Genomic DNA, 27,404 nt, shown 5'->3' on the forward strand with positions numbered 1-27,404 from the left:
CACACAAACAGTAGACATAGACATGGAAAAAAGCATGTAAGAGTGGGGAAAAAGGTTCAACTCTTATCAGGTGGAAAAAATAAACCCCAGAAATCCAGCAAAGCTGCTGAGGAGCTCACTAGGTAAGGGAAATTAGCCATAAATGAGAATTCTCCCTAACAAAAGCGTCCATGCAGGAGGGGCCTTTCAGGTCCTACTACCAGCAAGGGAACTGAGGCTCTGCGAGCTACCTGCCACATGGCTGAGGGGGTCTAAGGATCCACCCGGTTCCGCAACTGAGGGCCCGCAAGGCTCTTCTACCCGGGATCTCCCCCAGGGGCTTAGCCCTAATACTGGGCAACATGGATGAGGGCACTCTGCCTCCCAGCCCCTTGCATGAGGTGCAGGGAAGGTCCGAGCCTTCACAGTCATGCTAGCAGGCGGAGACTGGTTCCAGTACGATAGTCGTCAGGCAGCAAGCACGTGGCGCAGTACCAGACAAAATGGCCTCCCAGGCCAGACAAAATGGCAGTGCATCCTGAGCATTTCCATTACAGTGCGCAGGCATCGGAACGCCCGCCAAGGTGGGATTGGTCAACACCGGTCACTTGGTCCACCGCATACCCAACTGCTTCCACGCAGGTCTCACAGACCTCAGTTACCTGAGGCAAGGGGCAGTTAGATCACAGCAACAGGCACAAGTCCAAAGAACCCGCACCCCTGCAAGTAAGCTCCTCACCAGCATGCAAGGACAGATTCATCAAAAGGTTCTGCATGCTCATTAGGTCTCCTCAAATAGAGACCATAATTAGAGAGGTCTTCCAAGACATGCTCCCCCTGGCCCCCATCAACCGACTACCGTGGTTCATACACAGGTACCAGCAAAGGGCCCAGGTTCCCGTGATACCCCAAGCACAGATCGTCAAGGCGGCTCCGTTCCAGGTGCTGCCCCAGACGCTGCCTCCGGCGCAGCCCATCAGCTCACCACAACCGCCCGCAGCACCTTCCAGCACTCCACCAGCATGCCCTGACCTGCAGGACACAGCGGGGGACACATATGACGAAGAGGATCAAGAAACCTCCTCCTCAGCTAGGGCCTTCCATGAAAGACTGGCCGGCGTGGCAGAATACTTGGGATTCCACAGCCACAGGCTGAGCAACCGGAGGTGGGGGTTTGGCTTAGGTGCTTACCATCCGGTCATACACTAAAACTGGTATCCTGTTGCAGAAAGATGTTGAGTCATTGGCAAAGAAGTGCTGGGTAAAAGCCCACTCTACACAGCCTACAAACAAGCACCTAGATGCCAAATATCGTAGCCGGAGGGAGACTCCCTTGTGCTGTCGGTGCACCTGCAACCTCACTCTTTGGGTTATAGCGGCGACCTCGTTCTCTGCAAAGCCGCAAACCTCCATGTCTACACTGGCCCTCCTTGGCAAGGAAGAAAACCTCCTAGAGGCCCATGACAAAATGATATATTCTGATGCTACACTCCACCTGCGGCAGGTTAATGGTTACGCCATGCTAGCTGCGGTAAACCAAAAGCTATAGCGGGAGATTGCAGAGTTTCATCCTGAGCTTCCGAACCACAGTCCGGTTCAGAATCAAGGCGGGTCTGGCACAGGCTAAGATAGTAGCCCAGGACACCATGAAGTCGACAGTGGCACATATGGACATCGCATGCAGGGCTATTTGTGTTGCCACCGATATGAGGGCGACAGCTTGGCTTAAGGCAACTAAGTTTAACCTTGATATGCAGGAGTACATTCTCACCCTGACATTCGAGGGGGAGATTTGTTTAATTCATCTGCAGACGAGGAGCTTGATAAAAAGAAAAACGGCTCCAAAACAGAGAAGTCCCTTGCAATTTTAACTTAGGCCGCGCGCCCAAGAGCTATAGTCCGAGTCACCCACACTCTGACAGAGATCGTACCGTTGGCGGTTTCAGTCGCTTCCAGGAGCGTCGCTCTAGGTAGCCGGACAAGCCGCCCAGCCAGCACAAATCATTGCACGTGGGGTTCTTCCCAGTCCCCCTCCCAGGCACCAGCCTCAGAAGGAAAGAAACGGTTCTCTGGTGGGTGGCAGGCTTGCCCTTCACATTCATTCCTGGCGGGCAAGGTTCGTGGACCCATGGATTCTCTGTGGTTTCCTCTGGTTTCTGCCTGCCGAAACCTCCATCTCCTCTCCCCCCACAGATTGAGACGGCAACTCTTCTGGCAGAGATCCGCTCGCTCATGGTGGGTCAGGCAGTGGAGGAGGTTCCTGCCTCTCTCAGCAAGGCATGGGCTTCTATTCATGTATGTTTGCCATACAGAAAAAAACAGGTTAGGGCAACTAGACGTGGACTCCCTGTGCTCAGAGAGGCACAGCTTCACCTCACTGATGAGGCCCAACACGGCTGAAACACGTGTATGGGGTTGCTGTTGGTACTCATGTTCAGAGAGGAATTGCCCCAGCATTTCGGTGCTGGACTGCCCATGTGGGCGGGACAATGACTGATATGCAAATGGATATTACCCATCTGTGAAAGGTACAGTGAGCAAAAAGCGTGTGCTGCAAACTCTCATCTCAGAACAGATTATCATGCCATGTTCTTTCTGGAGAGGAGCACCTGCTACCTTTTTTGCTACCTGAGAGTTGTACGGGACATGTCAACTTTGAACATTTCCCTACCTCTTCAAAAGTTCAAGATGGTTACGCCAGAACTGATAGCGGAAACACTGTGGGGGAGACAGAATGTGCTCCCTGGATCTGAAGGATGCTTACCTGCACGTCCCGATTTGGGAGCCCCATCGTTCCTTCCTCCGGTTCAGGATCATGGGCTTTTTATTTCGAATACAAGGTCCTCCCATTGGGCCTAAATTCACCCCTGAGGGTCTTTACAAGGTTAATGAATGCAATGGCAGCCCTGCTCAGAGCAGAAGTCCACCCCCTTTATCCATACCTCGACGACTGGCTCATGCGAGCTGAGTCTTCCGAGGGAGTCCAGCGCACGGCAGCCAGCCTAATCCACATGCTATACGAATCAACCTCAAGAAATCAGTTACTTGCCACGCAGTCCTTAGCCTTCTTGGGACTAATTTGGGATACAAGGATAAAGAGGATTTTCCCCTCGGAAGACCAGATCTCAGCAATCAAGTGGCCCATTGTGCATTTCCTCAGCAGACCAGTAACTTCGGCATGGGGGTACCAACAGAGGCTTGGGATAATGCAGCTTGTCTCCTGGCGGTGATGCATACAAGGCTCAGAATGAGGAGGCTGCAGCTACATTTCTCAACCTTTTGGAATCGGGAAACAGGCTCCGAAGTGGCTCTAGTCAGCCCACGGCATCTGCACCAGGATCTCTCATGGTGGAGGACAGAGGCCAACCTGTTAGTGGGGAGGCCGTTCAGACAGCCACTACCGAAGGTCACCATTACCATGGACTCTGTCCCGGGACGGATGGGTGGCTACCCTGGACAACCACTGTCCACGGAATCTGTCAATGCAGGAACAACTGGAGCACATCAACTTGCTCGAGATGATGACTATCTGGCTTGCGCTCAAAGCGTTCCTCCCCATTGTAGGCAACAAGTCGGATTGCATTCAGACATCTCCACATGTATGTATTACAGAAACCAGCAAGGGGGCACCAGGTCGCCTTCCCTCTGCAGGCTGTCCATCGACATGTGGGAGTGGACACTATCTAACAACATTTACCTCTCGGCAGTCCACCTCCCAGGGAAGTCCAACCTGGAGGCGGACAGACTCGGCAGGTTAGGGCTTGACAACTATGAGTGGCAGTAGAATGAGAAAAATCTTCATCAGGTGGGGCCACCCGCAGGTACACCTATTCACCACACCGTGCAACAAATCCTTGCTAAAAGAAAGATGCCAAGTGGCTTACTGTCGTTAGTTCAATGGTCCCAGTCCCTCCCCAAAGGAAAAAGCTGTAACGCTGCACTCCAAAAGCTCCAGGACGGCCAAGGGTGCTGCCCCCGGCCTTGGGTGCCTGTCTCCAATGTGGGTCGAGCGACCACAAGTCCAGCGGCGGTCCTAGTGAGTCCCGGCACGGTCCCCATCCCTCCCCAGAGGGAAAACCTGTAACGCAGCCAGGCCAGAGCTCCAGGATGGTCGGGTGTGATGTCACCGGCCTTGGGCGCGTGTCTCCCATGTGGGGCGACCGTCACAAAGTCCAGCGGCAGTCCCAGGGCGTCGTGGCAGGGTCACCATCTCCCCCTGGAGGTAAATGCTCTAACGTGCCACGGCAAGAGTACCAGGACAGCCCAGGTGCTGCCCCCGGCCTTGAGCACCTGTCTTCAATGTGGGTCGACCATCCACAAGTCCAGCAGCCGTACCAGGGAGCCGCGGCAGAGTCCCCATCCCTGCCTGGAGGGAAAACCTGTAACGCAGCCGGGCCAGAGTTCTAGGATAGCTGAGGGTGCTGCCCCTGGCCTTGGGGGTGTACCTTGCACGTGGGTAGACTGCTCCCCTGCCCAGGGCAGTCATCGGATGACCTGGCAGGGTCCCATCCCTCCCTGGAGGGAAAAGCTGTAATGCAGCATGGCCAGAGCTCCAGGACAGTCGGGTACTGCCCCTGCCCTTGGCGCCTGTCTCTCATGTGGGTCGCCTGTCCCCAGGCCCAGCAGCATTCCCAGTGAGCACCTGCAGTGTCTCCATCCCCCCCCCCCCCCAGGGGAAAAAGCTGTAATGCAGCCCCGCCAGAGCTCTACAATGACTGAGGGTGCTGCAGACTTGGGCGCCTGCCTCGCACATCGGTTGACCACCCCCTATCTCATAGGCAGTCGCAGGTAACCCCTGCAGGGTTCATATGCCTCCCCAGATGGAAAAGCTGTAACGCAGCCCAGCCACAGCTCTAGTGTGGCTGGGGGTAATGTCCCCGGCCTTGGGCGCCTGTCTCCCATGTGGGTTGACCACCCCAACGCCCAGCCGTTGTCCCAAGGATCCCCGGCAAGGTCCACATCCCTCCCCGGATGTCCAGTCCAGTCAGAGCTCTAGGTAGGCTAGGGGTGCTGCCCCCTGCCTTGAGTGCCTGTTTCCATGTGGGTCGGCAGTCCCAGGGAGCCCTGGCAAGGTCACCATCCCTACCCGGAGGGTAAATCTGTAGCGAAGCCCAGCTAGAGTTCTAGGGCAGCCAGGGGTGCTACCCCCAGCCTTGTGCATCAGCCTTGCACATGGTTTGATTGCTCCCCAGACCAACGGTGGTCATGGGGCAACTCGGCAGGGTCCCCGTCCCTCCCCCAAAGGAAAAAGCTGTAATGCGGCACGCCCAAAGCTCCAGGGTGGCCAGTGGTGCTGCCCCTGGCCTTGTGGGCGTTTCTACCATGTGGGTCGACTGTCCCCAAGTCCAGCGGCAGTTATGGGGGGATCCGTTGTGGTCCCCGTCCCTACTCGGAGGGAAAAGCTGTAATGCAGCGCAGCCATAGCTCCAGGACGGTTGGGGGTACTGCCTCCGGCCTTTCGGGGCCCATCTCCAGTGTGGGTCGACTGTCCACAAGTCAAGCGACGGTCGCAGGGAGCCCCAGCAAGGTCCACATGCCTCCCCTGAAGGAAAGTATGTAACGCAGTGGTGGTCCCAGGGAGCTCCGGTAGGGTCCCCATCCCTTCCGTGAGGGAAAAGCTTTAACACAGCAGGGCCAGAGCTCTGGTATGGCCAGAGGTGGGTAGACTGCCCACCAGCCTAGCGGCAGTTATCGGGCGACCTGGCAGGTTCCCCGTCCCTCCCCGGAAAGAAAAGCTGTAACATGGCATGGCCAAAGCTCAAGGACAGCAGAGGGCACTGCTCATGTCCTTGGGCACCTGTCTCCCATGTGGGTTGCACATCCCCAGGCCCAGCTGTGGTCCCAAGGAGCCACGGCAGAGTCCCCGTCCCTCCCTGGAGGCCAAAGCTTTAACGTGGCATGGCCATAGCTCTAGGACAACCGGGGGTACTGCCCCCCGGCCTTGGGCGCCTGTCTCACATGTGGGTCGCCTGTCCCCAGGCCCTACGGCATTCCCAGTGAGCCCCTGCAGTGTCCCCATCCCTCCCCAGAGCAAAAAGCTGTAATGCAGCCCAGCCAGAGCTCTAGGGCGACCAGGGGTGCTGCCACCGACCTTGGGCGTCTGCCTCGCACATAGGTCGACCACCCCTTCTCATCGGCGGTTGCAGGTGGACATCCCTCCCCGGATCTTAAAGCTGTAACGCAGCCCAGCCAGAGCTCTAGGACAGCCAGGAGTGCTACCCCATCTCACATGGATCGACCGCCCCTCAGCCTAGCGGCGGTCATTGGACGTCCCGCCAGGACTCCCTTCCCTCCCTGGTGGGAAAAGCTGTAATGCTAAATGGCCAGAGCTCCAGGATGGTCGGGGGTGCTGCGGTCATATTTGGGCACCTGTCTCCCATGTGAGCTGACTGTCCCAAAGCCCAGCAGTGGTTCCAGGGAGCCCCAACAGGGTCCCCATCTCTCCACGGAGGGAAAAGCTGTAACATAGACCTACCCATGATCCAGGACGGCCAGGTGTACTGCCCCAGGCAATGGGTCCAACAGCCCGCCAACACCCAAAATCTTTTCCCTGGTGGCTTAGTGCTCCTTACTGCTTTCCAGGTTTGGCAAAATGGGACCAGACCCTTAATCTTGCCCCCAGGGAAGCAGAAATAATCTGCCCCTCCATGGGGGGGATTCCTGAGGGGGCTTGTCCTACAGGCGTAGGGCCAGCCTCCTGATGCTCCCTAGTGTGCCTCTGGCAAAATTACCCCGTGTTGTTCTGCCTTCCTTGGGGGCAAATGGGTGCAAAACAGCACTAATTTGTTTGTTTGTTTATTTTATTTATATAGCGCTCCGGACCCAGGAGTAAAAGGGCACTTAGTACAAGTTACAAGGCACAGTACATGGTAATTAGCAGTAATTAGCAACCCCCAAAGAAGGCAAAACATCATGCCATCTGGTTGGCATTTTCTGGCCCTGGGGAGCTGATTGGCCTGCCCCGCCCCCACCCCAAGATCATATTCCTGGTGGCCTAGTGTTCCTTGGTGCTTCCCTGGGGTGGCAAAACGGTGTCAGAACCTCAATTTTGACCCCCCCCCCCAGGGAAGCAGCAAAAATATGCCTTTCCCTGGGGGGCTTTCTGGGGGCAAGGGGCTCGCCCATAAGCACAGGGCTTGCCCCCAATGCCCCAGTGTCTTTTTGCCTTTTCATTTTTTTGGCTTCCTTGGGGGCCCACCCATCTGCCCCCAAAGAATGCAATCCATTGTGGCATTTTTTTTTCCCTTGGTGGGGTTCCCACCCCCCAAATCAATTCCCTGGTGGGCCAGTGGGATTGCTGGTCGAGGATAGAACGATCCTCGACCAGCAATCTGCTTGTGGGAGGGTAGAGTCTCCCCTTTCCAATGCTCCCTCTCCCATGCACATCGGGCAGAAAATGCCCGAGCAGCACGCAAAAGCGTGTCTGCTATATTTAAATGCTATAGCCTAACGGCTTCAGCATGTAAATATTTCCTGATGACGTTGGCGCATGTGGCGTGCGCCGACGTCATGACAGCCACCCCCCAGGCACGGAAGTCCAACCCTCCCCCTCCCCCCCAAAGGTAAGTGCTAAGGTATCTCGTCCTCAGTACTGCAAACGTAGTGCTGAGGACGAGATACCTTGTCCTTAGCACCTAAAGGGTTAATGTTGATGAAATTATTTTTTGTTTTATGGCTTTGTGTCGGAATAAAACTAATTTGTATTGTATATTGCAATTGCTGGTGCTGAATAACCATTTTTCCTTACAACAGAACATTGTCTGAGTGACTTTAATAAGTGAATTGAACTATCATTGAAATGTGTTCCTGACTGGTACAATCCATTGCTATTGGTTTACTCGCCTGAAAGTGTTGCTGATGTTTTCTATTGTGTTGATTAGTTTAAATATTACTTACATAACTGAATATAACTTTGCCTTGTGTATATAAAATGCTTGTCTATTTTACTATAACTAAAAGTGTGTGAGTTTCTTTGGGCCTATGTATTGACTGAGTTCATGGTACTTACCTCATTGTGTTTGATGTGTAGTTTGGCCGGTAATTTGATTGTGCACGCTGGCTTGTTGTATTTGTAAGGGGAAGGTCCAGTGCCTGGGTTGTTTGTTGTATGAGGGTGTTTGTTGTGTTGAGTGCGTGTTTTGCGTGTTACATCTTTAGTTTGGCTGGTAGTTATGGTTTTGTTCACTGGCTTGTATCCGTAGGGGTAAGGTCCAGTGCCTGGGATTGTTTGTTGTATGCCAATGTTGGTCAAGTTGCTGTGTGTTTATGTGTAATTTGGCTAGCCCATGGGCGTGTATAGTACTTGGGAGGTATGTTGAAGGGGAACAGGGGAGGTTAGAACATTGGCTGCTCTCACCATTCTTCCAAGTGTCTGTGCAGCTCATCTAGCTGCAACTCATTGGTACCCTCCAATTTTCCAGTACAATACACTGGTCGCTCCCACCCCCCCCTCCATGCTGAACACACTAGCCATTCCCACATGTTCCTCCAAATGCAAAGACTTTGGCTAAACCCACTAGCCCCTCTCTGCACCTCAAGAAATATCAAAGACAAAGTGTGCTTCTGGGTGTAGCAGGATAAACAGCTAATGTGACGCGTGGCTCTATCGTCACCAACTTACCTAAATGTGACGCATGGCTAATTTTCACGTGTGAATTTAGTCAGCCAGCAGCCCACTACCCTACCAGCTACTGAGCCGACTGGGCTTGGAATATTCTGATGTTTTGATTGCACAAGATTTCCAATTAAATAGCACATTTCTCGAATTTGCTACCAGACCTCTTTCCAACTCCTCTCCCCCCAACCCTTACTCCTCCTTCCCCATCATTGCCTGTGTAACCTTCTTTCCCAGGCTTTCGCATAGCCCCATTTTGGCCGTGGGCCGAGTGACTTGAACACTTATTTCAATAAAGAAACTAGTTTCTTTGGGCCTGTGTTTGAAAGTGCCAGAGTTTCGAAATCTGTGAATTTCCTCACGGTCTCTAATTTGTTCTCTATTAAACACCCAGCACCTTATCTGCAATTAACATAACTGATTAGGCTCAACAATCCCAAGTCTATCTTAAAATGTAACCACCTCTTCCTTAAAAAGTCACACATCCACCTCTCCCTGCCTCACCCGACCCTCCTTTACGAAATATTTATATCAAAATGCTGGTGTAAATTGCAGATTCTGTTGAATGAGGCGTCCAAGCGGATGGGAAGTTGCTGAGGCCTATATTTGTTAATAAGGATATCCCAGATCATACAATATAATAAAAGGCCAGACGTATGTTAGTCTGATGCAGTCATGTGCAGTAGAGACTGCCCGCTTCTCCTGTTCTCACTACTAGAGTGAGCTGTTGCCTTAGGAATAACATATTAACACTCTGAAAGTCTCTCTCCTCAGACAGTAGTTTTAAATAAAGTGCCAATGATCATATTGCACCATAGATTGTCCTTGGTCTGTCCTTATTTTAATTTTAGCTCCATTAATGATTGGCCCACCTCTGCATGATCCATCAGTGCCTATGGTTTAACCCATTCAAATATGATCCATCACTGAACTGAATTCTAATAGTACCAAAATCTGGAAGAGGTAAACCCTTTAATAGTGCTGTTGACCATCTCTCTTCCCGACCCATATGCATTTCCAAACCATATTTTGGCTGTGTATTTTGAGACCATCACTTATAGCTCCTGAAAGAGATACAATAATTGGAGTAAAACAACTTCTACTCTTTTAATCCAAGAGAAAACGAAAACATCTGCTGTTAGTAATGTTGACTCCCGGCATATGTGATTAATTTAGGGGCCCATTGGGAAGATATTCTTTTTTAATTTTGCTACTTCACATCCTGAGCAGAAAACCTCCGACTTTGTTAAATTAATTTTAAATGCCCCTTCCTCATGGTAACGCTATAGCTAATGAAGCAAGCGAAGAAGTGATTTTACTGGAGACGTAAAGGAAACCAGAATATCAGCCACAATGCATAATTTGTGTTGCCCACATCCAAAGGGAATGCCTCAAATTAAATCATTGGCCCGAACTCTGCAGGCTAATAGTAGCACGCGAAAATTAGAGGTGACTGCAGAAGCAAAGTTTTGTTCCTCTACTGATATGAGTGTACCCTGTTGATTTTACTTAAGCTTTTGGGAAGTTGTTGTTCGCTCTGATGATCCCTAACAATCCCTTTTCTTAGCCTCTGCTGTGTCCCAAATAGGAAATTTAATTTACAGGATCAAATACTTTCTCAGCATTGAGAGGCACCAAGACAAAGGGGATGTTTCTTCTATTTCCCTTCTCAATCAGCCGAGCAGTTCTGTAGATATTATCAATGTCTGGCTCCTCTGATGAAGGCTAATGTATTCGAATGAACCAAATCTGACAACAAATTCTCTAATCTAGTAGCTAGAATTCTTTTATTGAATTTTACATTGTTTTTATCAGTTTTATCAGTGCAATAGATCTATCTGACCCACATGGTTGGGGTTCATTTCCATGTTTTCTAATATACTATCCATGATTGTACCAGTGGTCTTAAATGAGTTACATAGTCTTGTCTAAACTGGAGTTAGTTCACTTACAGAGCATTTTTATAAAAACTCCCTGTATATCCATCAGGTCCTGGGGCCTTTTTAGGTTTTAGTATTTTGATGGCTTTGACCACCTTTTCGGGGTAATATCCTCTTTTAATTTTAAGGCATTCTCCTTAGATGGAGTGTAGAGCTGCACATCATGTAGGTATCTATCTTTTGAAATTTGTGGCACACCTTCTGTATAGATCGTTTCGATGTTTTTTCGTAACCTTTCCTCTGTCACCGGTTGGCCAGTTTGATCTTATTCCCTGGTTGTACTTCTAATGTGTGCTCCCTTTAGCATCAGTGTCAGCAGTTTTTCGACTTTACTACCCTGGTCATATTACTTCTGTTTAAGTTGTAATCGCAACAATTCTGATTTATTCAAATTCAGTACATTCATTTGAGTTTTGATCCTCTTAAGTTTACCCCAGCTTCCCTTGGAATGTATTTGCTTATGTTAAAATTCTGACAATTGGTTCTTTATGTAACCTACCTTCGAGTAAGGGAGCTTGGCGTACCCTTTCAGTTGTCCTGGCCCCCGATCACTTCCTGAAACTCATCCCAAGTAATCCCCTCATTCGTTTGTTGTGGTACGTTAACTAAAAAAGGTTTTTATGTGGTTCTTCAAATTCTTTCTTATGAACAGGGTCTTTCAAGATGTCATGATTGAATACAAACCTGCATTTCCTGGTTCTTGGAGGTGCTAAAGTTACATAAAATGTAACTGGAGCATGATCAAATAGGGTGATGGATCCGATCTCTGCTTTCTCAATCATAGATTTAAATGACCCACTTACCCTTATATAATCATTTCCGGTATAAGTTTTACATACCACAGTGAAAAAGGTGTATTCTCCAGCATGGGGTCTGGCATGGATTCACATGCTCATGAATATTCCCCGTCGTCAGGCCGGGAATCCTCGGTATAGAAAAAATCAGTATCAGTTTTGTTTCCGATCGGTCTTTCTCAGTAGTAACCAATCACTGGTCTCTGGGTCATACTGCCCCCAGCCAATGACTGCCCTCTCCCTAAGCCCCACCCCTGGCAGCCATCCTCAGATTTTTACCGCACGTTCAAGTGTTGGGAGTCCTCGTGCTTAGCTCTCGAGCTTTTGCTGCGTTTTCGCGCTTTTTTCCGGAGATTTTCTCATTTTTTCGGTCAAAAGAGCTTCAAGCTCCACCGTTGCTACTTCCGATCAACGGGGATATGTTTCGGAGTTTTCTACGCCCCTCGAGGGTGAAGATTTCGTCGAGTTACGCTTTTGGAGGATTCCAGAAGTTCCGAGGCCTACCCCGGACATGGCCCAGGAGAAAGGGAGCTTGACGCCCGGGAAGCTATTCAGGACCTGCCCTGGATGCCAGCTTCAGAACGTTTTCAAGGAGGACGAGCATTCGTTATGCCTCTACTGTCTCCACGAGGACAAGACGCACAAGGAAAAGGACTGCGCGTTTTGTGGAAACATGTCGGAGCGGACCATGAAGGATCGCCACCTCCGTCTCGCCAACTGGCTGGAAGGTAAGAGCCTGCCAGGCGAGAAGAAGAAGTCTGAGCGGTCTTCTAAGTCCTGTGAGGGTGCTCCGGCGACGGGGGCCCAACAAAAGGCTAAGCACCGCGAGTCCGTGGGCACCGGGAGCGCCGAACAGTCGGGCTCCTTACCTGCCAGGCAGGGCGCACCCTCCCCGGCGCCATCGACCACGAGCCAACGCTCTGGCTCGGGTAAGAGGAAGTCCGAGAACCCGGCGAAGCTTCTGGAGAGGCCCCGGTAGATCTCGAAGACTCCGGCAGAAGGGGAGCGAGGCTCGGACCCTCCCCCGAAGGTGAAGGCCCCAGGCGTACAGAAGGTGACGTTGGCCGTGATTCACCCTGCTAGGACCTCGATTGAGGCTGTTGCCGCGGCCCTGGCTCAGCCTGTGGAGGCTACACCAGCGGAGGCGCCCTCAGGTACCAGAGTCTCCCTGCCATCGCGGAGGGAGTCGTCTTTCAGGCCCATCGAGAAGACCCAGGGCAGGGGGTGGTGGCCGTCGTGGATACGGACACGACCTCTGAAGAGGCGCTCATCCAAGTCGTGGAGGAGACCCAGCCCATCGGGAGGGATCCCGACGAGGGCGACGGTGACGCAGACGAGGCTCCTCAAGAGCCTTTGCTCCCGTTGTTTCCGGCGCCGCAGGACACCTTGGCGGCCATTTTGTCAGCCATCCAGTCCTTATGCTCGGAGATGAGGACTAGGTTGCCCCTTCCCCCGACGGAGGAGCCTGAGCCAGACCTGACGGAGGATCCGGAGCCAGGACCTTCGGGGAGCCCACCGCTTAAGAGGAGGACGCATCCTAGGCCTCCTCTCCCGCCTCTGCGGTCTTCTCTGCCTTCCCCTCGGTCCACTACCCACGGGGATGATACAGGCATGGACACGACTACGACGGGTACGGATGACGACGGAGGCGACGACGGGACGTGTCCCCCATCGCCCCCTGCCCGTGCGTCCCCGCCCGACGAGATTGGATCCTTCCATGCAATGATCTCCAGGGCATCCGAGCTCTTCCAGCTCTGCCCCGAGGAAAAGGAGGAGGGGTTCCTTTACCAACGGCGAGAGGCTAAAAGGAAGACGGTCCTCGCTGTACCGCTACTTGATGACATCTGGGATGAGGGGCTCGCCCTCCTCAAGAACCCTGCCACGGCTCCTGCCAAGAGGGACCAGTACGAGAAGAAGTACCGGGTCCCCGACGCTGCCCCCTTGTGCCTTAGGGCACAACCTACCCCGGACTCGGTCGTTTCGGCGGCAGCCAAGAAGAAAGCGGGGGGGCATCGGCCTCGATTTCAACCTCCCCTCCGGACGGCGAGGGTAGGAAACTGGATGCGATGGGACGATGGGTCATCTCATCCGCAGCGACGACCATCAAGGCGGCCAACGCCCTGGCCATCGTAGCCCGCTAAGACAGGGTGTTGTGGTTCAAGATCGCCCCTCTGTTGGACTTCCTTCCGGATGCCAAGAGGGCTGAGGCCCTGGAAATCTTGCAGGAAGGTGAGATTGCCTCGGACCACACCATTACGGTGGCTACGGACATCGCCGACACCGGTTTCCGTCAGTTGGGCAACGGCGTTTGCCTGAGACGAGGAGGATGGCTCAGGGCGACGGATTTCCGCCAGGACATTCAGACCAAGGTTTTGGACATGCCCTTCAATGGGAACAACCTTTTTGGCAAGGGGGTTGATGAATCCCTTCAGGCGATCAAGACGGAAACGGCCCGTGCACTGGGTGTGCTCCAACAGCGACGGCCATCCTTTCGGACCTCCGGAGGCAGACAGGGTGCCTCCAAGGGAGCCGGCAGCAGCTCCTCTACTTACCGTCAAGCGGCAAGGTCTTCATCGCAGGAGGCCTACAGGGGACGCGGCAAGTCAGGTGGATCCCGCCGTCGTCGCCAAGGTGGTCAAGGAGGCAAAGCGGCCTCCAAGCAAGATTGAACCGTCCGTCGGGTCAGGCCCCCGCCGAAGCACCCCGGTGGGAGGCCGGCTGACGAAGTTCGTCGGCGTGTGGGAGTCCATCTCCACTGACCGTTGGGTGCTGGACGCCCTGGCCCTGGGGCACGCCCTCGAGTTCCAGAAGAGGTGCCCCCGCATTCCTCCCGTGGCCAGGAAGGAAAATCACGTCCCTCAACTGCTGTTGGAAGTACGGGCGATGCTCAGGAAAGGTGCCATCGAGCTCGTCCCGAAGAGGCTTCGGGGCTCCGGAGTTTACTCAAGATACTTCCTCATGAGGAAGAAGACAGGAGGATGGTGTCCCATCCTGGACCTGCGACGACTAAACAAATACATCAAGGCACAGAAGTTCCGGATGATCACCCTCCAGCACGTGCTGGGACAGCTGGAGGAGGGCCATTTCCTGTTGTCGTTGGACTTGGAGGATGCTTACTTCCACATCCCTATTCTAAAGAGGCACCGAAAGTTCCTCAGGTTTGTGGTCAAAGGGCAGCACTACCAGTTCAAGGCCCTCCCGTTCGGATTAAAATCGGCGCCCAGGGTGTTCACCAAGTGCCTAGCATTGGTGGCGGCGCGGCTGCGCCTGCAGGGGATCCACGTCTACCCCTACCTGGACGACTGGCTCATACGGGCAAGAACAAGGGAGCTCTCCGTGGAACACACTGCGAAGTCCGTCCAGCTGCTCACGGACCTGGGGTTCTCCATCAACTTTCCAAAATCCCACCTGGTCCCGTCGCAAGTCGCCCTGTTTCTGGGAGCACAGCTCGACACAGTGGCGCGGCGGGCCTCACCGTCGGAGGAAAGGATAAGGACCATCCTAGGAAAGGTGCAACGTCTACTGGCCACGGATGTGGCCAGAGTGAGGTCTATCAAGTCCCTCCTTGGAATGATGTCCTCCTGCATTTATCTGGTGCCCCATTGCAGACTTCGGATGCGGCCCTTGCAAGAATTCCTCGACGCCCACTGGATCCAGACGGGCAGCTTCGAGGACAGGATCTCGCTCGACGAAACGTTCCGTCAGGCGATAAGATGGTGGGGTGGCCGCGCTCATCTGACAGCGGGAACAGGCTTCCTAGCCCCGGCCCACCAGGTGACGGTGACGACGGATGCCTCCCTGGAAGGTTGGGGAGCGCACACCGGGGGTCTTCACGCGAGAGGCCTTTGGTGCTCGGAGGAGAAGACTCTCCACATCAACATCTTGGAGCTCCGCGCAGTGTTCTGGGCCCTCGGGTCCTTCCTTCCATCCCTCAAGGGCAAGGTGGTGAGGATCTTCGCCGACAACACCACCACGATGTTTTACATTCGGAAGCAGGGCGGCACCAGATCCCCTGCCCTGTCCAAGGAAGCCCAGGATCTGTGGCATTGGGCCATCGCCCAAGGGATGTTTCTGGTACCCTTTCATCTGGCAGGGATAAAAACACCATTGCCGACTCACTCAGCAGGGAGCTGCGCTCGTGCCACGAGTGGGAACTGCTCCAGGATCAAGTGGACCGACTCTTCCGACGATGGGGCGAACCCCAGATCGATCTCTTCGCGACGGCGGCGAACTCCAAGTGCCGGAGGTTCGCCAGCAGGTTTCCCCAACCGAGGAGCATGGGCGATGCTTTCTCGTTCCCCTGGGACGGCCTGTTACTTTATGCATTCCCGCCGTTGCCGTTGCTACTCCGGCTCGTCAACCAGCTCAAGAGGTCCCGGTGCAGGATGATCCTCGTCGCACCGGCGTGGCCGAGGCAGATCTGGTTCCCGGACCTTCTGGACTTGTCAGCGTCCACACCAGTGAAGCTGCCGACGGACGCAGATCTTCTCTCCAGAGAAGGAGGCGCCATTCTTCATCACGAACCAGAGTCACTTGCAGGCCTGGCTCCTGCAGCACTAGAGTTTGGAGGATACGACATCCCGGCCGACTGCAGAGAGGTTCTTGCAAAGGCCAGGGCATCCTCAACTCTCAAGTGCTACGGACACAAATGGAAGAGGTTCTCTGTCTGGTGCCGGGCACAGAAGATTAACCCTCTGCGGATTACGGCCCCTCAAGTATTGCCGTACCCACTGTCTTTGGCCAAGGCTGGTCTATCTCACGCTTCCATCAAGGTACATCTGGCTGCCGTCTCGCGTTACACCAGAACTACAGGAAGGGCGTCCTTGTGGTCTCATCGTCTGGTGAAGGAATTTATGAAAGGACTGTTCCTATCATTCCCGCCGGTGAAGGCCCCTGCCCCGGCGTGGGAGCTCAACGTGGTACTAACTAGGCTCATGGGGGGGGCCCCCATTCGAGCCTATGGAAGACAGCATTCCTCTTGGCCATCACCTCTGCACGACGAGTGGGAGAGATCCAGGCCCTGTCTTGCAAGCCTCCATACTTGACTTTTCACGACACGAGGGTGGTGCTGAGGACGCACCCCTCCTTCATGCCCAAGGTGCCGTCGGACTTCCACCTCAACGAGCCCTTGGTGTTGCCAGTTTTCTTCCCGTCGCCTTCGTCGCCGGCTGAGAGGACTCTGCACTCGCTAGATGTAGCTAGAGCGCTGAAGTTCTACGTGGACCGCACAAAGAGTTTCCGGAAGACATCACAGCTGTTTGTGAACTTTGGACCTGTGAATCAAGGGAAGGCTCTCTCGAAGACTCCCATTTCCAGATGGCTCTCCGGCTGCATTATGCACTATCACCGGTTGGCAAACCGACCGCTGCCCGGCCGTCCGAGAGCCCATTCGGCCAGAGCGATCGCTACTACTACGGCGTTCCTGTCTGGGGTGCCCCTGCTCGACATCTGCAGGGCTGCTACGTGGAGGTCAACGCACACCTTCACGAGATTCTACTGCGTCGACCGGGAATCCAGGGAGGAGTCCAGAGTCGGCCAGGCAGTGCTGCGCAACCTGTTCGCCTAAGGTGAGCGTGGTGAGGAGGTAAGAGTTGCTTAATGTTGAGTTGTATTGCTTGATATTGAGCCTTTTGCCACCTCCCGTGGTTGTGCATGTGTATACTGCTATGTATTCTTATATTCATGAGCATGTGAATCCATGCCAGACCCCATGCTGGAGAAGGAACAAGTTACTTACCTGTAACTGTTGCTCTCCAGCATGGGTCTGGCATGGATTCACATGCGAACCCTCCCGCCTACCCCTCTGCGGCTCTTCACTTGGTCATACTGCCACTTCACGTGCTACCAAATCTGAGGATGGCTGCCAGGGGTGGGGCTTAGGGAGAGGGCAGTCATTGGCTGGGGGCAGTATGACCCAGAGACCAGTGATTGGTTACTACTGAGAAAGAAAGATCAGAAACGAAACTGATACTGATTTTTTCTATACCGAGGATTCCCGGCCTGACGGGGAATATTCGTGAGCATGTGAATCCATGCCAGACCCATGCTGGAGAACAACAGTTACAGTTAAGTAACTTGTTCCATCCTTTCAGTCCTGTTTTTCCCTCATGGTATCACAATGCCTCACGTTAGAATTCCACATCCACTCTAGCCAAGGCCATTGTTGCTCCGTGTGTTTGTGGCTGGTGTCTATCCGGCTTAGGGTCCCATATCTGCTACTTTCTGAAAACTAGTCCCCAGGTTTTTGCTTATTTTATAAAGGGATGAAGTCCCAAATTGTATTGAGATTATCTTAACCATCCCATTAGTGCAGATGAAATGCACTGATTTTCAGTTACGTGGGTCGGTTCTAACAAAGTTATTACCCCACTCTCGTAAAAAGTCAATTGATCTTTCAGTATGCGGCTACAGGCTGCTGCATTGCATTCGTTTTCCATTGAACAATTTGCTCCACCATACATCTTATCTAAAGGACATAAACACCAGAAATCGCACTTCTTGCAGATATTTGTGGTACCATTGCATTTGGTCAAGTGTCCACCCCATTCTCAACCATCCCTAATATGAAAGGTAAGTATGAGAAACATTTGCAATGTACAGTTAAGATAACACTAGATGTGTTAATGGTGGATCTCACCTTTGGTCTGAATATCATCTTGAGAGAAGCTCCCTGCTCTCCAATAGCCTGGACACCCCTTACTGCCATAATTTCCCTCCACCGCCCTAGAAGTTGGGTAGATAAACCTCTCCAGCAATCATAGGAGAGCTTAAATCATGACCCATCGGCATTCATTGCTCCCTTTCTTGCAGACAATTATGTATCGCAGATTGAGTGAATTGTCCCTCTTAACCATGGTGCAGATTGAGTTTGTTGATTCTATGAAGAATAAGTCCCCTTTCCTGATTTGCCTCCTCTTTCTCCCGACTTCGGACATTGCTAAGTTGCCGTTCTCTGACGGTCTATACTTGCGATTTTCATTCACTCCTGGTGTACGCCTATCCCTAATAGGTGTGCACATTCTTTCTTAGTGGTAAATGAGTGTGTGGAGTCATTTAGTGACCATTACCAGTCAAAAGGTAATGGCCATCTCTACTTGATTTGTCTATTCTTGTGTCGCTTTCATGAAGTCTCATCTCTTGGCTAATGGTGTTGGTGTCAGACGCTGGTAAAGTTCTACTTCTGATCCCGCAAAACACAGCAGATCCTTTCTACAAGTTTACAAGAGAATTTTGTCTTTGGTTCGGTAGTTAGAGAAAAGCATCAGTGCCCATTAGAGGGATTAGGCCCCAAAATGTCTGCAAACAACTGCTGCATATTATGTCTTCTGTGCCTTCTTTAAGATTTCTGACCCTGATGTTCTCCCTTCTTGAAATAGCCTCCAACTCACTCATATCTTTCCAAATGTTACTGCTTAGTTTTCCAGATCCACCCATCTCGTTAGTGTCTTCTGTTGGATAGAAATTGAATGGCATGTTCAATTATGTCAACTCTATCCCTTATTTGTCGAATCTTACTTTTAGCTCTACAATTGACTTTGCTCCTTTTTGATCTGCCAGAGCCTCTGGGGACCACTGCTGTGGTGACGGTGTGCGGTACAAATACCGTCAACTTTTTTTTTTTTTTAAAGTCGAGTTGTCTTTTCATAGTTGTGACACATTCATCACTGAATTCTGCAAAGCAATGCAGCAGGTCCGCTTTTGAAAGAAGGTTATCTTGTGCAGTAGCAAGCAACTGCATTGTTTTTTTTATCTGGTCTGCGTGTCTCTAGGACCTCTTCATTTGGGTGTTCTGATTGTAAATTCAGCAAAAGTGACTATCGTCCCAGATCAAGATCCCCGTCTGGATTCTTGTTCCTCTTGCTGTATGAAACGATGGTTCTATGAAATGTCTTCCATGGAGCTGTGAACCCTCCACAGTAATACGGAAAGGCTCCCTGTGTTACATACTAATATTTCTGCAATTACTGTTTTCCTTTGTTGGATGGGGGTTCAATGGGAGTTTAGCCTATGGCTGGAGCCGCCCAGTAGACTACATCCTGATCACTGCCTATTAGAGCCTGCTGGCTGGCTTTCCCCAAATTCCAGTATCTCTAGTAGCACTCCTTGTTTGACTTGTGCTGTTGGCTAGTTTCTGGCTAGGCCAAAGCATCATCTTCCTACATAACCGCAGCACTAAGCCCTGCGCCAAAGCTCAATACCTCCCATTAGGGCCCATTATTCCTTCAGGATGTCGGAACCCTCCTGGCGCCACAGATCATCCACATCTATCATATGCGGATGACTCGCTGCTGTTCCTCAATCAAAGACATCCACAGTCTCAAAGCCCGACTCACATTTATCCAGTCCTGAATGTTCAGTGCTTGCCTAAAGCTCAACTCCTCCAAGACCGAATTCCTACTGCTGAACATCACCACTGAACACTGTGACATCCGGACCTGGCTCTCGGCAATTAATCTCGAGGGCTTCATACCTCAGCTGACCACCAGTGACCAGTCCCTCAGGTTTGACATCTACAGACCAGTGTCCTTAAAGTAGCACATAGCACGGAAGACACAAACAGCTTGGTACCAACCTTTTCTCCTTTGGAAAATGAAGCCCTTCCACCCATAAAAAAACTTCAAATCTGCTCTTCAAGCCTTGGCCATCTTCTACCTGGATGGTGGCAGTGCCCTCCTGGAAGGCCTTCCGGCGATTACCCTGGCAACCCTGAGATGTGTGTTACATGCTACGGCACGACACATTAAATGAGATTGCAAATTTGACCACATCGCCCGACACTCCATGAACTGCACAGTCTCCCGCTTCAAGCCTGTATACTCTTCAAATCCTGCAGCATCATCTACAAGTCTGTTGCCCTCAAGGTTCCTTACTGAGAAACTTTGTATCTCCAGAGTCCTAGGATCCACCAGAAGTAAAAATATGTGCGATACTTGACCTCGGCTGGTGCAGGAAGGAAAGAACCAGAAGACCGGACTTCTCGGACTGTGCCCTCAAGCTCTGGAACCTCCTCCCCGTCAACACCAGACTCACTTCCTTGCTTCCACATTTCCGGAAAAAGCCCAATTCATCACATCCTTCACTCCCCACCTAACCGGAGACTGGGCGATCTGCTCCCCACTGTTTCCTCCCCCGATTGCTTGTAGTGCACTGGCTGGCAAATTTCCTGCCCTCCCTTGTATCTTTTTCCTTCACATGGTCCTTCCCCTTTTGACTTTTAAAGTGCTCTGTTGCTTCTCGAAGCTACATCCACGCTCAATAAATGCCCATAAAATGATTTTAAAAAATGCTGCGCTCATGACCTAATCTAATCAAGGGATCAAGATGAAAGAAAAGTGGACATCACGCTGGCCTCTAGTTAGTTATTAACCCATATCAACGACCGCTTAAAAATGTGATAGTAAGTTGTGATATTGTCGACTAACCAACCACTAGATGGCAGTCTATGCACAGCATGTGAATCCAAAAGAGATACCGGATGCAAAATGTCTTTTATACATAAAGTTTTCAATATATGTATTTGGGCTATTTTTGGAGGCCTTATTTTAAAGCCCCTATATTTCTGACTACTTGGTCTATACTGCGATTCCTCTTCGAGCCTTACTCATCGATTGATACTATGACTGAGTAGTTGAAGCAGCTCTTCAGAAGGAGAGCGGTGGTTTATATGTGCAGCACATACTTTTGATAATTAGATAATAAGGAGATGTCCACACAACGTGCTTGTAGAAATATTTCTTTATTATAAAGTTGTGCAGGAGAAATAACTACCATTTATTTCCATGTAATTGATTGCAAATATAAAACACAAAATAACGGTCTCACTGGATCATGAAATATTAACACTGGTGCGTGATATACAGCTGGACTTTAAGCAATGCTCGCATGTCTCTGTAGGAACAAATAACCCCAAGTTCCACTTTTAAGTCTATAAACCCATATTATTCAATGGGCCAATGTTAACCAATGAATGCAAGTTTGTCGTCTACACACAGGTTCCCACAGGCAAGAAGAATCCAGAAAAGCCCTCCAGTGGGATAAAATAAGTCCAGTCACAGAGTTCAACTAGAACAAGATCTTGCAGAGGTGAAGGAGTAACGTTGCCAACAGGGACTACTGCGGCTCTGTTCTGGATGGGTAGAGTCAGCACAGAAGTCCTACAGCCATGCAGGAATAGTGCCAAAACCAGAAGGGTAATGGGGTGCCACCGAGGAGGTGATCTGGACAAAAAATGTCCTCTCTAAACAGCACAGCTAGTAACGGAATCATCACTTCATGTAGAGTCTGGGGAACTTCCAAGAAAATGATTCAGCGAACTGGTGCCATCAGATGCACACTTTTGAGGAGCTTGCTGAGAGTGGTCCTTGGAGCAGAAGCATGCAAGTTTGTGGTTTTCTGCTGGATGGGCAAGGTCATTGTCTGATTACAGTGGAGCGGACTACCTACCTGAACAGCTCTATTCCGCTGAATAGTACCAGGGTCCTGCTACAGTTAAAGCATTGAATGAAAGGTTCAGCAGAGCCCACAGCCACACCAGGGAAGCCAGAAGGATGTGGTCCTTAGTTTGAGGAGTCAAGCAGCATAGGCGAGCCCTGAATCTTGAGACCCAAGAAAACGTCTTCATGCCCAACAGATTTAGATGTCGCTCCCAGAACAACTAAAAGAGCACTGTACAAACAGAGAATGATTTCAAGCTGCAAACTACTGGCCCAGAATAAAAAGTTGTTTTCACCCTCAATTTTCCAAATACACACAGCACATCATTTTGCACTCGCCACAGCTGCTTATCACTAACCAATGGCTAGTGGCGAGTGCAATTTTGAGGCATGGTAAAATATACTTAGTTTTCATCTGTGGGGCAGTGCTATTCGCCATTTTGGTTTTTTGGCACTCAAAATAGGTTGTTGCACAGCTTTAATTGTCCACTGTTAAGTCGTCTATTCTAGCATTTCATGTTGTGGTGCAGTGTGTCATCCTTGATTCCCAAACCATAGAGTAGAGGGAGATCCTAACCTCCAGTCCACACGTATTGATCATTCAAACATTTGACAGGCAAACAGTCTGTTCTTGTCACCACATCCCAACTTTCACCAGGTCTACCCAGGGCAAACACAGATAATGTGCATTCCATAGGTATCCATGACGGTCATCCCCCTTAGGCCTACCTCGGCACACTCGCACTGTCCTTTGTGACCTCTTGGTCATGGCTTGTATCAGAAAATGACGCCACATGATCAGTCCGGGTCTCACCCAGATACACAAGCACACCACAGAACAGGTGTTTGGCTGCCTTATTTAACAACTAGAGACCCCATTTTAATGCTTTCAGAAAAAAATCTTCCTGTGAGCGAAAAGGGCTACACATCCTGCAGCCCCTATATTAACGTACGCTGCCACCAACCAGAAAGTTTACATCTGTCTACATAAGGTCGCTGACACAGGGACACCAAGGAGCACCTTAACGGTGGTCCCCACCATTGGAGGCCAAATGAGTTGCATCTCCAGTGAGATGTAAATGGAACTCGCTGCTGAAAAATGGTCAACCCATACGAGCACGCAAGGGAAAATGGTAGGTGACTCCAAAGTGGACTGGTTAACTTACATCTGTTTCTCAAATGCAGGTACTTGCAGTAATACAAATTGGGAAGGAAAATGGGTTTTCTTCCTTATTTTTTACATCACTCCAATGTCTTGCAATGCACCATAAGAGGTAGTTTTAGCTAGACTGAACAATACCTTAACTTCCACTGCTCCCACTCCGTTTCCTTTTAGTCAGCCAACATTCCAAACTATCAACGATAAATTGATACCTTGTGTATCTCTTAAATCGGTCACCAAAGTATAAAATGATTTGCCTATCTTGCAGCAGACTTGTCAGAAAAACACTCTGTTTAGAAACCTTCTGATAGCCCACGTGTTCTGAACAAGGTTGGTTCTTCATTGCACATTGCCCAGAAGGGGTCTTATCCACAATATGCATTATGTGTTCAAATAGATTTTCATTGATAGACCAGCTAGCTTTTCTGCTTCATCACACTATACATCTTACTGTTGGAACAGTACCAGTGCTGCTACGTAACTTGAGGAGTTGTGGCTTACCGCCTGAATACTAATGTTTCCCTTTTCAAGGTTTTTTTTTCAACTTTCGCCAAATCCATTTCAGCCACCTTAATTTCCAAGAAGCAATCAACACTATTGCAAGCCAAAGTGTGTTTTGCATGGTCCTGCCATAGCCTCCAAACCACTGCCTCATGGTCATGGAGTAGTATGACAACTAAGAATCATTTGATGGCATACCATTCTAGGCAAACCTGTATTTCTTCTGTTCAGTAATCCAGAGACAAGTTATTTTTTCACATGGTATCCATATCTGGATAACAGTGGTGAGTAGTGGTGCCCTGTCGCCTATGTGTGATAACAGTACTAGAAGCCAAAACAAGAGGCAAGCAAGCATAGCTGCACGGAGCAACTTGTGAAGTGTCCCAACCCTCCACCTTGGGGCATTAGAAATTAACCACCTTAAGACTGGCCTAGTAGGGGGTTCAGGCACATATGAAAAAATAGAATTTAGTAGGCCACAGAGCATAGCTGTCGAGAGTAATGGCCAACCCCTTCCCTGGCAGAACCATCAGCCACTTTACAGCCAGAACATAACAAAAGGAGAAAGGGCGTGAGAGCTGCCTGAAGTGCCAGGAGATCCTGCGCCTATGTCAGCCAGTAAACCCACCGAAAACTGAGGCTCTTCGAAGAACACATATAGTCCGACCCGTTTACACCACATAGAAAGGTGAAACCGGGGCGCAGGGCCATTCCTACCAGAATAAGGGGTCAGTGGGTATTTCATACTAGCACATACACCAGCTATATAAAGTAGCTTCATGCTAGGGGTTGTACACACAACTTGACTGCACCAAGCTAAGAGAAAAGTAGACAGACAAGCTTAGGAAGCATCCCAGTCACAACTAATGGTAATAATACAGTGAACTGAAAATGCAAAAAGTGCCCACATCTGTACCATTCCTACCAGTCCCTTATTAGCCAACTGTCAAATGTTGGGTGTGGCTGGGCCCAAGTGTATTTTAGCGCAGCAGTGGATGGTGGGGGTAAAGATCTTGTGTTGATCAAAAGGAAACGACTTTGCTGCACTGCCTAGGCAAGGGAGCCCTCTGCATTTTTTGCGACCAATCGGACCTGTCGACAGTGCATTCAAAGTGGGAGAAGAATCCAGTATAATCACAACAAAGTAAAAAAAATAAACACCCAGACACTAAATGCGTCTTTTGTAAATCATAGTCCTGGAGCACCACTTCGTAGAAAAAAAAAGAAGTGATTGGAGAACTACATCACTGCACTTTGGTACCTGATTGTGTCATGCAAATTCACAGGTACTCTGGACAATTACCGTCCAGGGCTCTTTTGGACCCGACCATAAAATGCAAGTTGTGGAAAGCCAGTAACGCGTGGTTGATGGACATTGCAAGGTCAGTTGAATTGGGAAACAAGTGACTCAGTTGTGCATAAAACCAACAGAGGACGGTGCCAGCAGAGAGGAGTGCTGTAAATACAGAAGATTTCGGCAAGCATCATTAAATGCAGGAATATAGCACTGCGCCACGGACCTCCCTAATCAAGACATGCATGTGGTGTGGATGGGATAGGTATGTGGTTCAAGGAAGGAAATGCTCAGCAATCTGTAATGATTTCGCCGTGGGTGCAAGGGACACTTTCCACACCTGTGCAGAATATCCCACAAGAATGACTTGAGGATCGTACCTAGGGAGGGGAAGATTTAGGAAGCGAAGAATCTCATTTCCTCTTGTTAGTCACGTCACTGGTAGGAAGTGGAAGAGACTGTGGGACTTGGTTAGGCGGTCGGCACCCTATAGTTAAGGTAAAACTGCATTACATAGGAAATCCCAAAACTGGATGTCATTGTGGTCATAGGCTACGCGATACGTGGCGCAAAGTTAAGGAGGCTTTAGCTAAATTTCCAGGGTTTTGTTGTGATATGTTTTTAACCTTTAACTGATCATTAACTAAAGTTTTTTTCATTTAATATGCATACATGTATAGTTTTGTTGGAGGGCTGTGATCTATCCATTAGCATAGCTGACAGTACTCGTGTATCTTTAATTTCATGTCGTCATTTCTATAGGATGTGACTTTCAAATAATCGTTAATCAGTCAACCATCAAAAAATCTTACATTTCTGATAGCCAAAATTGCTAATATTGTGCGTTGTATTTTCCACAATTTATTTGTAGAAATGTTCACATGAAAATCACCACAATCATTTTTAGTCAGCAGTAATATTAAAAAATACATTGCTTCCCTTAATCTCTTCTATTTAGTACCTAATCAGCGAACTTGTTCACAATTAACATTGTTTTGTATCGATTCCAACAGGGTACCATGAAACAGACGTACTCCAATCCTCCAGTGGTGGACAGTGACTTGTTACGGTTAAGTCTCCGATTATTCAAGCGAAAGACTACATGTTCAGGGCCTGGACATGAAAAAGCAGAAGAGGTGAAACCTCCCATACAGAATATAAAATCTGAACTTTGCGTTTCTTAGCACTGCAGCGCCTTCCCATGGAAGTGCACTAAATCACGACCTGATTTCTTGAGATGGTTCTACACTATTTGCAGTATTTTTTCGGGAGAGAGCAACTAAAGGAACTGAAAACAGCCACTCTTTTCGTAAACACAGTGTGACAACCAACTACTTTTAAATTGTCTTTGATTAAATCTCAAATTGTAAGATGTATTATAGAATGCCCAACGCAAATGTTTCTGCTCCTCAATTAGCTGTAATAAAATACAGCACGTAATTGTATGCCATGGAAATAAAATGGATATGTGTTTTTTACAACACTTTTTTCTGTTGGCTGTATTTGATGTTCATGTGTTTCAGAACTTGGAGGCCACACTCAGATTTTTCTTAAATGCACCTTTGAGCATAAGACCAACTACTTTAAAATATAGCATCACTTACACGACAGTGTTAAGCTGAAGAGTCCATATCAGTTGAACTTAAATAGCAAGGGGATGTTATTTTCACTTGTTTGGTTTTCCAGCTAGCACTTATTTTTTTTTGTATGTAGTCATGATTTTGCTTAGGTGCCTGATTTGATCATTTGTGATATATTTGGCATATAACATGAATACAAAACAAATCAGAATATGCTTTTAATTTTCATAAACTGAATCTGCATCTCAAACAACCTGACACTGTATCGGACTTAACGTCTTTGGCACTAGATTTGACATTAGGATAAAGCTTTTATAAAGCAGACCAGCCAGCTTTAAACTTTCAAATTAGTGTCAGAATAGACACACCAATTTCCGTTGCACACTTTGTAAAGTTTCTATCCAATTTGCAATTTCATATTTAAATATGAACTCCACTTTTCCTTCGATCTACGTTTTGGTTTAAAAAGTAAATGAACAATATTCATTTTTCTTTTGATCTGTGTGAAAGCATTGACCGTCCTTTATGCCAGTTGTATTGGAGGGAACTGGACCTTTGGATTTTAAAGAGAATCTGTTATTTAAATATAACGTTAAAAGAAATTGTCAATTTGAAGTATTTTATCACTGGCTTCTGTCTAGTACTGTTATTTTCCAAGCAGAGTTTTCAAATCTTACAGCATAGCCCTGTTCAGTGGTATTTGATATTCAGTTGTCACATAACCCGTTAGTCATTCAATAGAGTGATCCTGTAAATGGAATAATTGCAAATTCCATTGGTGGCCAGGTTTGGGGCCATATATAATGGATACATTGTTTAGTGAAGATGCTTGATGTATTGTCCAGAACTTCCCCAATCCCTTCCCCATTCTCTTATGAAATAGCACCCCGTCCCTCTCTGATCTGACATGTTCTTGCAGGTTTGAAAGTCCTTTATGTTGCTACAGTACTTGGCTCTCATTTTTCAAGTTGTTACGTGTGCTCAGCCAGTCATCTGTAAATGCTGTTAGCACAGAGGTGTACACATGCTCATCTTAACGTTTTCCTTAATTTGCAGCCCAGATTTCTGATTAATCGGTAAAGGAATGGTTTTACCCAAGGACTACAT

At 49.5% G+C, this 27,404-nt stretch overlaps 1 protein-coding gene across 2 annotated transcripts in view; it reads left to right on the forward strand.

Annotated features, from left to right (window-relative positions):
- Positions 1-26,200, forward strand: part of ZC3H13 (zinc finger CCCH-type containing 13) — a 1,331,719-nt gene extending 1,305,519 nt beyond the window's left edge. For both annotated transcript variants that reach the window (XM_069639959.1, XM_069639960.1), the window contains exon 20: positions 25,731-26,200. In XM_069639959.1, the coding sequence (XP_069496060.1) occupies positions 25,731-25,901 (171 nt within the window). In that variant the 3' untranslated portion in view covers positions 25,902-26,200. The remainder of the gene's footprint in view (positions 1-25,730) is intronic.
- Positions 26,201-27,404: the final 1,204 nt, after the last annotated feature.

The sequence above is a fragment of the Ambystoma mexicanum genome, chromosome 7q, assembly GCF_040938575.1.
Source record: "Ambystoma mexicanum isolate Mex_15411 chromosome 7q, UKY_AmexF1_1, whole genome shotgun sequence".
NCBI lineage: Eukaryota > Metazoa > Chordata > Amphibia > Caudata > Ambystomatidae > Ambystoma > Ambystoma mexicanum.